Source organism: Brassica napus, chromosome A2, assembly GCF_020379485.1.
Source record: "Brassica napus cultivar Da-Ae chromosome A2, Da-Ae, whole genome shotgun sequence".
Taxonomy (NCBI): domain Eukaryota; kingdom Viridiplantae; phylum Streptophyta; class Magnoliopsida; order Brassicales; family Brassicaceae; genus Brassica; species Brassica napus.
In genome coordinates this window covers 7,225,723-7,240,495 of record NC_063435.1, presented here as the reverse complement: position 1 = coordinate 7,240,495, position 14,773 = coordinate 7,225,723, and the positions used below count along the sequence as shown (strand labels likewise).

Sequence of the window (14,773 nt, the reverse complement as noted above, 5' to 3'; positions counted from 1 at the left end):
CCCTTCATCCTATTCTCAGTTTTTCAAGTGAATCATAAAAAAAACATTATTTAAATTTTTTACCAAAGAAAAAACATTCTTTAAATTGAAATGATTCATGACGTTATTTTCAGGAAAACAAATAGAATTTCGAAAATAAATTGCGATGAGCTGTAATTTAGGATTTAATCCCTTTTAAAAAGATTTTGTTTTTAAAAGGTAAGAAATCGACAGAAGAAGCCACTGAGAAACACGTAGACTCTGGTGATAAGCTTCTTCCATTCGCTAGTGATAAAATCAAGAAACATAAACATAAACTATGTAACCGAAGAAAAATAAACGAAGACGATCATTACATGCGTGAGTTTTACCTTCCGTTTTTTTCAGTTAAGGTCAAGGTGATGCATCATTTTCATCGGTTGTAAAGTTTCGCTCCTGGTGCTTCTGATTGTGCATTTTTTGACTTCTTGTGGAGGTGTTTAGGTTTTTTTTTTCTGCAAGCCTACAGATCTCTTTGGTTTTTGTCTGTGTAGAAAGTAGAAACTGATTTTAAGAACAAGCATTTGTAGGATTTTGTTGAGTATAATATATAGATTTAACTCGTCAGGGTTTCGATTTGAAAACCTATAGTCTTTGTGTAGTATGTCCGGCTAATATGCTCGTCTTTCATTATTATTTATTATTTATTTTCATTTTTGGGTGACACTTTGATGACGGGAACATAAACTTCTGCTAATATGTCTCCTCTTTCATAGCAATGGAAAATTACAGGAGGGACATTATCAGCCAGCTGCCAGATGATCTGCTCTTAAGGATACTGTCGTCACTTTCTCTTAAGGAAGTGATGGCAACGAGTTTCTTGTCCCAACGGTGGCGGTCTTTATGGAAGTTGGGGTCTAAACTCAAGATTGGTAATAAAGACTTCAGCGAGTTGCTTGTCAAATGGGTTTCCAGATCTTTGGCTATTAGTAACCCTCAGATTCTAAAGAGCTTGGATATAAAGCTTATCCCAGGTGAACTTGATAGAAATATAAACTCTTTGTATAGGTTCTCCTCTTTGGTTAAAACCGCAGTTTCTTGCGGTTTGAGAGAGTTGAAAATCGAGTTTCTTTACACATCACTAGAACTGCCGAGTATCTTCTATGCATGTGGGACCCTCGAAACCTTGATACTCTGCAGGCTACATTTCGCGGATGTTCCGCCTAATGGTTCCTTGTCGTCTCTCAAAACTCTTTGCCTTTTATCCGTCAAGTTCTCACGCGACGAATCTGTTCAGAAGCTTCTAAGCATTTGTCCAGTTCTTGAAGAGTTGGTTGTAAGACGATCCGGATATTCCAATGTGGAGATCTTCACTATCAACGTGCCTAGTTTGATGAGTTTATCGATTGATTATATACGTGTGGGATCTCATCAACCCGCGGGTGTTCATGGATTTGTCATAAATGCTCCTTCCTTAAGGTACCTGAACATTAGAGACCGTCACAGTAACTATTTGCTGTTCACAAATATGCCGGAGCTGGTCAAGGCGAATGTTGAGGCTGTTTGTGATCAATCCGAGAGTCTAATAGGATCTCTTGCCTCAGTCCGTCATCTCTCTTTGTGTTCAAAATCTTCAAACGTAAGCTTTGTTAATTTGGAATCACTCAAGTCACAACCCTAATTGTTTTCTGTCAATTTTAATTCTACTTTGTTTGTTCGCTTCGGTTACAGATTCCATACCATGCAGGCACTTCCTTTGCCTTTCTTGAACATCTAGAGCTGTGTACTTGTTCTTCGGAGTGTTGGAATCTACTTTCCCGCATAATCACAGACCCCCTAACACTTCGAGTTCTCAAGCTTAAGTCGGTATGTAGTATTCAGTTTCCTTAATATGTGTGTGTGTTTTGCTTTCTTCTAGAGCTAACACCTACTTTGTGCATCTCAGATACATCGCGCCCATTAATGGTTCTTGGAACAAGCAGACTTTTGTTCCTGAATGTTTGTTATCGCATCTCAAGAATTTGGAATGTAAACATTCAAAGGCTCAAAGCTAAACAAGTGGCCAAGTATATCTTAGCAAACGCTGGTCATCTGAAATTATCTTGTCAACATGTTTTCAATCTTTTTTTAATTGAATGTAAAATTGATTCGAACAAGAAACTCATTTCTATATTAAGTTCAACATGTCACTGAATTTGGAGTATTTCTTTTGGAATTTACAAAAGGTGTTAAATTTGTGATAGTCAGCTACTCGAAGTGAACCGCGCTTATTTGACTATCCTTGTTGTTTCTCTTGCTGGTTTGTACATAAGTTTTATGATTGCAGGTGGTGCTTGTTGTTATTTTCCATGACGGCCACCGTTTCTTACTTAAAACAATGATTGGGAAGAAATAATGTATAAAGAATGAATGAGCTTATTTTAGTGTACGTTATAATTAGTAATATAGTAGAAAAATACATTATTTTAGAGAGAATTTACAAAATGAAACATATCCAATTTGCAATTGTCCCAATAATTTTTTTTTTGACCTTTTGGCCGTACTGGACATTCTTTGTGCTTTATAAATGAAAAAATAGTTTTATAAATACTTAAAATTTCAAAATATTAAAAGTATTAAAAAAAATAATTGTATGCTTTTTAATATAAATATTGAAATTTTATTTTATTTATTTGACATATAATTTTAATTCTGGTTATATAACTAGTTTAGAAAACAATTTCAATGTGTTTTACTATGATATATATTTGATAGAATACGTAATCCTCAAAGCTCAGTTGAAGTTCGGATATTCTCAAGACTAAACGAACCTCTCTTTATCTATTGTGCCTGCGCCACATATACACTAAATTTTCTTACCCGCGTTGGTTTGCCGGAGTCAACAATTACTGCACAGTCGTTGGCACAGTTATCAGTTTTTTCCCCTCCAATGTAAATTGGCCCATGGTAAACTCCCAAAAAACTTCTTGTGTTACGGAACCAAACGTGTGTTCCTCCTTGAAGTGTAACTTGTCCAGTCCCCAGAAAATGATGACTCCATTTTCTTCATCTTGTTCGTTGTATGTAATATTTATAGCCGAATGAAAAAAATATTTCGTTGTACAAGATTTTGGGCTACAATGTTCTGCCTATATATGCATGTGTGTGTATTAAACATGTTTCGAGAGAAGATAAGTGGTACATGTGAAAAAGTTATTACCAAATGGTGTGTGACTCTCTCAAAGAATTTTGTTGGAATCCAACCCAAGAAGACCATCGAAAGGTTCCATTACAGGCGGACTTCTTTTAGCTTTCCAGTAACCTTTAATAGAAACGAATGCAAGTAAATGTAAGATCAGCCTTAGTTGTTGCTTCACAAGAATGTCACCAACTGTTGCAGCAGCGTATTGGGATAATCAAAGAAGCTGTAATCAAACTCTGATTAAGTTCTTGGACGACTCTATTCATAATAGAGAAATATAATTGTGATTTGTCAGAGAAAAAAAATCTCTTGTTTATTAAATGATCAAAAACAAAATCTTAGAAGATCACATACGTTCTCCTTTATAACACCAACAGAATATTAATCATAATCTAACGAGACTAATGAAAACTAACAATAATCTTTAGCCTCTTAGGTTGAAACATATACGTACATATACCTATTCAACTTAAGACTTATCCTTATTTAAATAAATTAAGAAGAATTAAAAAGAAAACTAAAAACCAGATAGAAATCGAACTTGTTAATAAATGTGTTACACTTACCAGTAGATAGTTTAAGAGAGAACTGAGAAAGTCCAGAGAAACCCTAACCAGAAAGTACCAACCTCAATTATACTCTATAGTCTCTCAGTCTCTTAATCTCTCTCTCTGTCTCAATGTAAACATGCTAAACATTTCCTATTTATCCACGTGTATATATACCTTTTTGCTTCGATAGAATATTTGTCATACTTGAATCAACTCTCTCTTCTTTCCCTTCATCCGATTCTCCGCTTTTTCCCAGTGAATTATAAGCCAACATTCTTTAAATTCCTTTAATTTAAATGGTTAGCTGTCAAATAAATAAAAATTGAAATAATTCATCGTATTACTTTCAGAGAAACAAATATAATTTATAAATAATTTTGACCGTAATTTAAATTGCGATGAGCTGTAATTTAGGATTTAATCCCTTTTAAAAAGATTTTATTTTTAAAAGGTAAGAAATCGACAGAAGAAGCCACTGAGAAACACGTAGACTCTGGTGATAAGCTTCTTCCATTCGCTAGTGATAAAATCAAGAAACATAAACATAAACTATGTAACCGAAGAAAAATAAACGAAGACGATCATTACATGCGTGAGTTTTACCTTCCGTTTTTTTCAGTTAAGGTCAAGGTGATGCATCATTTTCATCGGTTGTAAAGTTTCGCTCCTGGTGCTTCTGATTGTGCATTTTTTGACTTCTAGTGGAGGTGTTTAGGTTTTTTTTTTCTGCAAGCCTACAGATCTCTTTGGTTTTTGTCTGTGTAGAAAGTAGAAACTGATTTTAAGAACAAGCATTTGTAGGATTTTGTTGAGTATAATATATAGATTTAACTCGTCAGGGTTTCGATTTGAAAACCTATAGTCTTTGTGTAGTATGTCCGGCTAATATGCTCGTCTTTCATTATTATTTATTATTTATTTTCATTTTTGGGTGACACTTTGATGACGGGAACATAAACTTCTGCTAATATGTCTCCTCTTTCATAGCAATGGAAAATTACAGGAGGGACATTATCAGCCAGCTGCAGTGGCGGATCCAAAAAAACTATTCGACGGGGGCACATATTAAATATATTTAATAATATGAAATTAATAAAATAAAATAAAAATTATTAAATATATATACTATAAAATGTTAATCAGAAAACATAATTTACTATAAGCTACAAAAAATAATAAGTAATATTTATTTTTTAGACATGAAATTTTTAATAAAATTATTAGAAAACTTTACAGTTTTAAATGCTACAGTTAAAACTAAATTAAAATATATAAGTCTATAAGTTTATGTTATATATAAAAACTGATAAGACATTATTTATGATTAATTTATAAACATTTGTCATTATCGATAAGACATTATTTACACAAATGAAAAGGGTATGTTGACAATAAAAAGTATATCAACTAATATTAAAACAAAAAGCAGGAAAAATACTATTAGTAGTGAAAGTGTACGTGTCAAACAGCAGATCATTGTAGAGAAAGAGAAGGAAAAAGTTAGAATATGGGAGTTCGAACTCTGTAACGAAGGTTATATACGGGGCACTTTACCAAATGTTCCACAGAAAACAAGTGCACATGTCTATGTACCTAAGCGAACTATATAAAAGAGTAGGGGGCACGTGCCCCCGTACCAATCACTGTAGATCCGCCCCTGGCCAGCTGCCAGATGATCTGCTCTTAAGGATACTGTCGTCACTTTCTCTTAAGGAAGTGATGGCAACGAGTTTCTTGTCCCAACGGTGGCGGTCTTTATGGAAGTTGGGGTCTAAACTCAAGATTGGTGATAAAGACTTCGACGACTTTCTTCTCAAATGGGTTTCCAGATCTTTGGCTATTAGTAACCCTCAGATTCTAAAGAGCTTGGATTTGAAGCTTATCCCAGGTAATGAATGTGACAGAAATAGTAACTCTTTTCATAGGTTCTCCTCTTTGGTTGAAACCACAGTTTCTTGCGGTTTGAGAGAGTTGAGAATCGAGTTTCTTTACACATCCCTAGAACTGCCGAGTATCTTCTATGCATGTGGGACCCTCGAAACATTGATACTCTGCAGGCTACATCTCGTGGATGTTCCGCCTAATGGTTCCTTGTCGTCTCTCAAAACTCTTCGCCTTTTATCCGTCAAGTTCTCACGCGACGAATCTGTTCAGAAGCTTCTAAGCATTTGTCCAGTTCTTGAAGAGTTGGTTGTAAGACGATCCGGATATTCCAATGTGGAGATCTTCACTATCAACGTGCCTAGTTTGACGAGTTTATCGATTGATTATATACGTGTGGGATCTCATCAACCCACGGGTGTTCATGGATTTGTCATAAATGCTCCTTCCTTAAGGTACCTGAACATTAGAGACCGTCACAGTAACTATTTGCTGTTCACAAATATGCCGGAGCTGGTCAAGGCGAATGTTGAGGCTGTTTGTGATCAATCCGAGAGTCTAATAGGATCTCTTGCCTCAGTCCGTTATCTCTCTTTGTGTTCAAAATCTTCAAACGTAAGCTTTGTTAATTTGGAATCACTCAAGTCACAACCCTAATTGTTTTCTGTCAATTTTAATTCTACTTTGTTTGTTCGCTTCGGTTACAGATTCCATACCATGCAGGCACTTCCTTTGCCTTTCTTGAACATCTAGAGCTGTGTACTTGTTCTTCGGAGTGTTGCAATCTACTTTCCCGCATAATCACAGACCCCCTAACACTTCGAGTTCTCAAGCTTAAGTCGGTATGTAGTATTCAGTTTCCTTAATATGTGTGTGTGTTTTGCTTTTTTCTAGCGCTAACACCTACTTTGTGCATCTCAGATACATCGCGCCCATTAATGGTTCTTTGGAACAAGCAGACTTTTGTTCCTGAATGTTTGTTATCGCATCTCAAGAATTTGGAATGTAAACATTCAAAGGCACAAAGCTAAACAAGTGGCCAAGTATTTCTTAGCAAACGCTGGTCATCTAAAATTATCTTATCAACATGTTTTCCATCTATTTTTAATTGAATGTAAAATTGATTCGAACAAGAAGATCTTTTTTTTTATATTAAGTTCAACATGTCACTGAATTTGGAGTATTTCTTTTGGAATTTTACAAAAAGTGTTAAATTTGTGATAGTCAGCTACTCGAAGTGAACCGCGCTTATTTGACTATCCTTGTTGTTTCTCTTGCTGGTTTGTACATAAGTTTTATGATTACAGGTGGTGCTTGTTGTTATTTTCCATGACGGCCACCGTTTCTTACTTATAACAGTGATTGGGAAGAAATAATATATAAGGAATGAATGAGCTTATTTTAGTGTACGTTGTAATTAGTAATATAATAGAAAAATACATTATTTTAGAGAGAATTTACAAAATGAAACATATCTAATTTGCAATTGTCCCAATAATTTTTTTTTTGACCTTTTGGCCGTACTGGACATTCTTTGTCCTTTATAAATGAAAAAATAGTTTTATAAATATTTAAAATTTCAAAATATTAAGAGTATTAAAAGTATTAAAAACAATAATTGTATGCTTTTTAATATAAATATTGAAATTTTATTTTTTTTAATTGACATATAATTTTAATTATGGTTATATAACTAGTTTAGAAAACAAATTCAATGTGTTTTACTATGATATATATTTGTGCTCATCTTCATATGTCTTTACCATTTTAGTATCTTACTATACCCGTCCTTTTGGCATTTGTGTTCATCTTCATATGTCATCACCATCCACTTCCCATATCTCTCTTCATAAGAGCGATAGATTCTCCATGGGCACTTGTCTTTAGTTCCACACACAGCCCCTGATTTAATTTTCCCCCATTTATTCACCTTAATATACCACCCTCCCTTCAAAGCATACTCAACTAATGCATCTTTGAAATATTCAACTGTGTCAAACACTTGCCTTAGCTCTAGGTGACCACTTCCTGGTTTGAATCTCAATATAGCCTCCTATTCGTCACCATCAAAATTGGGAGGCATGTTATGATAGTCAAAATCTTCATCAACAAAGCCATCAACATTTCTTTCTACTCGGATCTGTTCTTCACGAAGTTCCTGAACCTGCTCTTCCTCAGGATGATCTACTGAGTTCACTAGGAACAAATTAACAACTCCTTTCCACTCACCCGCTTCACACATCGTTCTGAAATCATCATCTCTAACATGGCTCAGTTTCTTTCGATCATTGTGATTCTCAAAAGGAAGCGTGTACTACAACTTTTGGACATATAATCCCTCCCCAAACTCATCTAATAAAGATGTGAACAACTCCTCTGGTTTGCATTCAATTGTTTTAATATCTCTACCAATGTAGCCAACATCACCGCTTCTTTTCTTCACCCAATATCTACCGAAACTAACATTAAATGTTACAATCTCGAACATTCTGTAAAAGAGAAGAGAAAATTTCAACAAACTAAACCAATTTCGGTTTCGAGTCACTAACAATCAGCAATCTAAACATTTTGTGAGGAAATAAATTACCTCATTTTCCAGTAGGCTAACATCCTTCGATGACCCAACACTCGTGTTCTCGTGAAAGACCTTCGGATCGTGAAAGACCTTCGGATCTTCAAGTTTTTGGGATTTTCGTGTTCTTGTCTAAGAGAGAGAGACTCGAGAGCTTAAGTCGAAGAAGAAGGGGCTAGGGTTTTTAATTTTAATTTTGCCCCAATTCAGAACGACGTCGTTTTGATTAATGAATCAAACGACGTCATTTCGTTCTTGCGCTAGAATAAATTAAATTCCACGTATAATCCTATTACGCATGGTTTAAAGTCAGACTAACAGTAAGTTAGTCAAGGTAGGATTTAATGATATGGATTGAAGTTTGGGTTGGAAATTTAAATAAAAACTTAGTTCAGGTATGGTTTCGCACTAATGTTTAGTATGGGTATGAAAATGCACGATAGAAGCAGTTGGGGTCGAAAAAGGCATTTTTTCCATGAAATGAAAATTAACCAATAGTTCATCAGTTTAAATCTTCTCGCGTTGAGTAATGATTTTAGAATATATGTGCTTTGACATAAGTCATTTTATGCAATTATTTTAAAATAGATGTTTTTGATGTCGAAGAAGGATTAATATTTTATAGAAAACATATTAGGTTTATAAAGTACAATAAGTTAAGGTTGTTACACAATTTTGTAGATTCACCAACTAATTCTGATCATAAAATCTTTTGAAATATCTTCAAAATGCTTACAAGATACATTAATCGAATATGTTGAAAGATACTGGCCCGGTTATATAAATCAAATATGCTGAAATTTAATGTATATTTCTCATAAATTTCGTGAAATTGTTAACAAAATATTTGAACACAGTGAACTCCAAAAACTATTAATAGGTAAGATCTTATAAATGAAAAAATTGGTTAAAACAGAAAGTTTATTATATATTTTTTTTAATAGATGTGTTATTATTAGGTAAGCTTCCCAGGTGATTAATTGATTGTTATGAGGTACAATTATTATGAACACAATTACTATAGATATTTTCTAATATATTGTATTAGGATGATATTAATTATCTGTTATGATATTCCCTGAAAATACTGATAATATATATAGCGTTTTTTAATGTATTGATATGTATAGGTTTGACATATTCACTATTTGAAAAATGTATAGTGTAATTGTTGTATCAATGATATATACCATAAGTTCATAACCGAGAATTTATAATACAATATATTAAATAAACCAGATTATTTTTAGTATACTAAACATATATAATTTTGCCTAGAGAAGAATTTCCATGTATATAAAATCTATGAGATGTAAAATAACAATTAGATTTCGTGAATGTACAGATTAGTGTTTATATATTTTGTTTATTTCAATTTTGTTGGGGATATATATGTAACCGGTTTACAATAAAAAAAATTGGGACATTTATTGTGTAGCTCGTTCATAGATCATCATATTTAGTATTCATTTAAAATTGTTATCCTATTGAAACGGGATGGTCTAAGTTTTCTGGTTTGAAATATGAAATCGGATTAAACACATTATGACAAGAAATAAGAATACTAAATGATAGAGAAGATATACATAGCTCAATCGTATTTATTTAGTATAAATTATTAAACTATTATGGTAAATCAATAGAAATCTATTTTATAGAAATTAATAGTGAACCAATTTTTTTAACCTTAGGAAGATACAATTAATGAATTCTCTTGGTTGTAAACATAGGAGAGAAGGTGTATTACATTTAAAAACTTACAAAACAATAGTTTGGTCCAAAGAGAGTTATGATAGAGAATGACATTATTTTAGAGAGAACTAGAATTGAATCTACATGTCCGTGTGGATATATTTTAATTTTTAATATAATAATTAAAATATAAAATAAATTGTAAGTATATATATATATATATATATTTTTTATAACAATATTTATTTATGTAATCATTATTTTTAAAATTTTATATACTGGTTAATTGTTTTTGTTTAAAAATTTGTATTCTTGAAATATGTTTGTGTGACTAAATTAAATTAACTAATATAATAATTTGAAAATATTTTTAATTTAGTGTATTAAATTTTAGTTTTGTGTTTTTTTTACTATAAAAATCAAACGTAGTAGAAATGATACAACCAGTAAATTATTATTTATTTTGTTGTCTATGATTTAGTGTATTATATCATGTTGTTTCTAAACATCCTTCTTATGGCTCCACTACTGCCACATTCTCAACTAAACTCACTTGGGAGGTACTCCGGCCTGCACAGGCTCCACAAAGTTGGACAAAGGCAGTTTGGTATAAGGGAAACATTCCTAAGCATGCTTTCACTTTTTGGGTTGCTCATCTCAACCGACTTCCAACTAGAGAAAGGACAGCAGCTTGGGGGCAAAACAACCCAACTCTATGTTGTGTGTGCGGAGCTAGCTCAGAATCGAGAGACCATCTCTTCCTGCACTGCTCCCTCAGCGAGAATATCTGGAGAACTGTTCTTCACAGGTTTGGGAGACAACGCCTTTTCTATGATTGGTCTGAAATGGTTGCTTGGATATCATTGAACTCTGGCCAGTTCAGTTTGACTCTAAAAACACTAGTAGCTCAGACAGTGATCTTCTACATCTGGAAAGAACGGAATGCGCGCCTCCACAACTCCATCATCTCCTCCCCAATAGTAGTCTTCAAGCGGATTGATCGCAGCGTTCGGGACTCTATCTTAGCTCGCTCAACCCGCAAGAACTTCAGAGGCCTACTTTCACAATGGTTCACATTTGAATAGTAGCTCCTCCTCTTTCTAGTATCTTTGTTATTTGTAGGCTTTTTCCACTTTTTTTTTTGGGCCTTAGATAACGTTTAGCTCCGCCGAGCTGTTAGCTTGTAACCGTTCCAGTTTTGGTAAATAAAATTCACATTTTATCAAAAAAAAAACATCCTTCTTATGTGGAATGTTTAGGATTTTTTTTGTCTCTGATATCAATTGTTGCAGCATCGTATTGGGATAATCAGAGAAGCTGTAACCAAACTTTGATTAAGTTCTTCTATGACTCGATTCGTACAGCTCAATAGAGAAATAGAAATGTGAGGCGATTTGTCAGAGGAAAAAAGTCTCTTGCATATTAAATCAAAAACCAAGACTAAGAAGAACACATACGTTCTCCTTTTATAACACCAACGTAATAAAATCATAATATAACGTGACTGACAAAAACTAGCGATACTCTTAAGGTTGAGACATATATTCAACTTGCGAATTCTTTTTATTTAAAGAAAATTAAAAAGACATTGGTTGTTCTGTTCCGGTTTGGTTTCTGAGACCACCTCAAACTTAAGTAATAGAATAACCATTTGACTTTTAAAAAAAAACCCCAACATTATTTCAATTCTTTTACCAAAGAAAAAATATTCTTTAAATTGAAATGATTCATGATGCTATTGTCAGGAAAACAAATCGATTATTTCATAGGGACTTGTACTACATTGTTTGTTCTTTTACGGTATGATTTTTCAGACCACCTCAAGCTTGAGTAATAGAACAACTGTTTGACATTAAAAAAGAAATAAAAAGAAAACTCAAAATCTAATAGAAATCCAAGCTGTCAATAGATATGTTACCCTCGCCAATAGATAGGCTACATCAGAGAAGAACTACCCCGGAGAAACCCTAACCAGAGAAAGTACCAACCTCGATTACTCTTTCTAGTCTGCCAGTCTATACCTTTTTGCGTGGATAGAATATTTGTCGTACTTAAGTCAACTCTCTCCTCTTTCCCTTCATCCTATTCTCAGTTTTTCCAGTGAATCATAAAAAAACATTATTTAAATTTTTACCAAAGAAAAAACATTCTTTAAATTGAAATGATTCATGACGTTATTTTCAGGAAAACAAATAGAATTTCGAAAATAAATTGCGATGAGCTGTAATTTAGGATTTAATCCCTTTTAAAAAGATTTTGTTTTTAAAGGTAAGAAATCGACAGAAGAAGCCACTGAGAAACACGTAGACTCTGGTGATAAGCTTCTTCCATTCGCTAGTGATAAAATCAAGAAACATAAACATAAACTATGTAACCGAAGAAAAATAAACGAAGACGATCATTACATGCGTGAGTTTTACCTTCCATTTTTTCAGTTAAGGTCAAGGTGATGCATCATTTTCATCGGTTGTAAAGTTTCGCTCCTGGTGCTTCTGATTGTGCATTTTTTGACTTCTTGTGGAGGTGTTTAGGTTTTTTTTTTCTGCAAGCCTACAGATCTCTTTGGTTTTTGTCTGTGTAGAAAGTAGAAACTGATTTTAAGAACAAGCATTTGTAGGATTTTGTTGAGTATAATATATAGATTTAACTCGTCAGGGTTTCCATTTGAAAACCTATAGTCTTTGTGTAGTATGTCCGGCTAATATGCTCGTCTTTCATTATTATTTATTATTTATTTTCATTTTTGGGTGACACTTTGATGACGGGAACATAAACTTCTGCTAATATGTCTCCTCTTTCATAGCAATGGAAAATTACAGGAGGGACATTATCAGCCAGCTGCCAGATGATCTGCTCTTAAGGATACTGTCGTCACTTTCTCTTAAGGAAGTGATGGCAACGAGTTTCTTGTCCCAACGGTGGCGGTCTTTATGGAAGTTGGGGTCTAAACTCAAGATTGGTAATAAAGACTTCAGCGAGTTGCTTGTCAAATGGGTTTCCAGATCTTTGGCTATTAGTAACCCTCAGATTCTAAAGAGCTTGGATATAAAGCTTATCCCAGGTGAACTTGATAGAAATATAAACTCTTTGTATAGGTTCTCCTCTTTGGTTAAAACCGCAGTTTCTTGCGGTTTGAGAGAGTTGAAAATCGAGTTTCTTTACACATCACTAGAACTGCCGAGTATCTTCTATGCATGTGGGACCCTCGAAACCTTGATACTCTGCAGGCTACATTTCGCGGATGTTCCGCCTAATGGTTCCTTGTCGTCTCTCAAAACTCTTTGCCTTTTATCCGTCAAGTTCTCACGCGACGAATCTGTTCAGAAGCTTCTAAGCATTTGTCCAGTTCTTGAAGAGTTGGTTGTAAGACGATCCGGATATTCCAATGTGGAGATCTTCACTATCAACGTGCCTAGTTTGACGAGTTTATCGATTGATTATATACGTGTGGGATCTCATCAACCCGCGGGTGTTCATGGATTTGTCATAAATGCTCCTTCCTTAAGGTACCTGAACATTAGAGACCGTCACAGTAACTATTTGCTGTTCACAAATATGCCGGAGCTGGTCAAGGCGAATGTTGAGGCTGTTTGTGATCAATCCGAGAGTCTAATAGGATCTCTTGCCTCAGTCCGTCATCTCTCTTTGTGTTCAAAATCTTCAAACGTAAGCTTTGTTAATTTGGAATCACTCAAGTCACAACCCTAATTGTTTTCTGTCAATTTTAATTCTACTTTGTTTGTTCGCTTCGGTTACAGATTCCATACCATGCAGGCACTTCCTTTGCCTTTCTTGAACATCTAGAGCTGTGTACTTGTTCTTCGGAGTGTTGGAATCTACTTTCCCGCATAATCACAGACCCCCTAACACTTCGAGTTCTCAAGCTTAAGTCGGTATGTAGTATTCAGTTTCCTTAATATGTGTGTGTGTTTTGCTTTCTTCTAGAGCTAACACCTACTTTGTGCATCTCAGATACATCGCGCCCATTAATGGTTCTTGGAACAAGCAGACTTTTGTTCCTGAATGTTTGTTATCGCATCTCAAGAATTTGGAATGTAAACATTCAAAGGCTCAAAGCTAAACAAGTGGCCAAGTATATCTTAGCAAACGCTGGTCATCTGAAATTATCTTGTCAACATGTTTTCAATCTTTTTTTAATTGAATGTAAAATTGATTCGAACAAGAAACTCATTTCTATATTAAGTTCAACATGTCACTGAATTTGGAGTATTTCTTTTGGAATTTACAAAAGGTGTTAAATTTGTGATAGTCAGCTACTCGAAGTGAACCGCGCTTATTTGACTATCCTTTTTGTTTCTCTTGCTGGTTTGTACATAAGTTTTATGATTGCAGGTGGTGCTTGTTGTTATTTTCCATGACAGCCACCGTTTCTTACTTAAAACAATGATTGGGAAGAAATAATGTATAAGGAATGAATGAGCTTATTTTAGTGTATGTTATAATTAGTAATATAGTAGAAAAATACATTATTTTAGAGAGAATTTACAAAATGAAACATATCCAATTTGCAATTGTCCCAATAATTTTTTTTTGACCTTTTGGCTGTACTGGACATTCTTTGTGCTTTATAAATGAAAAAATAGTTTTATAAATACTTAAAATTTCAAAATATTAAAAGTATTAAAAAAAATAATTGTATGCTTTTTAATATAAATATTGAAATTTTATTTTATTTATTTGACATATAATTTTAATTCTGGTTATATAACTAGTTTAGAAAACAATTTCAATGTGTTTTACTATGATATATATTTGATAGAATACGTAATCCTCAAAGCTCAGTTGAAGTTCGGATATTCTCAAGACTAAACGAACCTCTCTTTATCTATTGTGCCTGCGCCACATATACACTAAATTTTCTTACCCGCGTTGGTTTGCCGGAGTCAACAATTACTGCACAGTCGTTGGCACAGTTAT

General features: G+C 33.8%; 3 protein-coding genes across 5 annotated transcripts; all 3 read left to right on the top strand.

Moving 5' to 3' along the window:
• Nucleotides 1-59: 59 nt before the first annotated feature.
• Nucleotides 60-2,152, top strand: LOC125585399 (putative FBD-associated F-box protein At5g56560). Of its 2 annotated transcripts, XM_048754394.1 has the most exons (4): nt 65-339; nt 735-1,597; nt 1,690-1,824; nt 1,904-2,152. In XM_048754394.1, exons 1-4 carry the CDS (start codon nt 336-338, stop codon nt 1,919-1,921), a joined length of 1,020 nt encoding a protein of 339 aa, XP_048610351.1. In that variant the 5' UTR covers nt 65-335; the 3' UTR covers nt 1,922-2,152. The 2 variants fall into 2 exon arrangements, with proteins under 2 accessions (XP_048610349.1, XP_048610351.1); XM_048754392.1 differs by lacking the exon at nt 1,904-2,152 and having other exon boundaries at nt 60-339; nt 1,690-1,848.
• A 3,119-nt stretch (nt 2,153-5,271) lies between these two features.
• LOC125584084 (putative FBD-associated F-box protein At5g56560) lies at nt 5,272-6,437 on the top strand. Its single transcript, XM_048751952.1, has 2 exons — nt 5,272-6,186; nt 6,279-6,437. Exons 1-2 carry the CDS (start codon nt 5,272-5,274, stop codon nt 6,435-6,437), a joined length of 1,074 nt encoding a protein of 357 aa, XP_048607909.1.
• Nucleotides 6,438-12,119: 5,682 nt separating this feature from the next.
• Nucleotides 12,120-14,056, top strand: LOC125585398 (putative FBD-associated F-box protein At5g56560). 2 transcript variants are annotated; one of them, XM_048754390.1, is made up of 4 exons: nt 12,120-12,244; nt 12,639-13,501; nt 13,594-13,728; nt 13,808-14,056. In XM_048754390.1, exons 1-4 carry the CDS (start codon nt 12,241-12,243, stop codon nt 13,823-13,825), a joined length of 1,020 nt encoding a protein of 339 aa, XP_048610347.1. In that variant the 5' UTR covers nt 12,120-12,240; the 3' UTR covers nt 13,826-14,056. The 2 variants fall into 2 exon arrangements, with proteins under 2 accessions (XP_048610347.1, XP_048610346.1); XM_048754389.1 differs by lacking the exon at nt 13,808-14,056 and having other exon boundaries at nt 13,594-13,752.
• The last annotated feature ends 717 nt before the right edge of the window (nt 14,057-14,773 follow it).

What these genes read in the sequence shown, in the direction of transcription:
- LOC125585399 (XM_048754392.1), top strand. An exon ending in TGTGTTCAAAATCTTCAAAC is followed by an intron (nt 1,598 to 1,689) that starts GTAAGCTTTGTT and finishes CTTCGGTTACAG; the next exon opens with ATTCCATACCATGCAGGCAC.
- LOC125584084 (XM_048751952.1), top strand. Translation starts at nt 5,272, where the DNA reads ATGTCTATGTACCTAAGCGAACTATATAAAAGAGTAGGGGGCACGTGC. An exon ending in TGTGTTCAAAATCTTCAAAC is followed by an intron (nt 6,187 to 6,278) that starts GTAAGCTTTGTT and finishes CTTCGGTTACAG; the next exon opens with ATTCCATACCATGCAGGCAC.
- LOC125585398 (XM_048754389.1), top strand. An exon ending in TGTGTTCAAAATCTTCAAAC is followed by an intron (nt 13,502 to 13,593) that starts GTAAGCTTTGTT and finishes CTTCGGTTACAG; the next exon opens with ATTCCATACCATGCAGGCAC.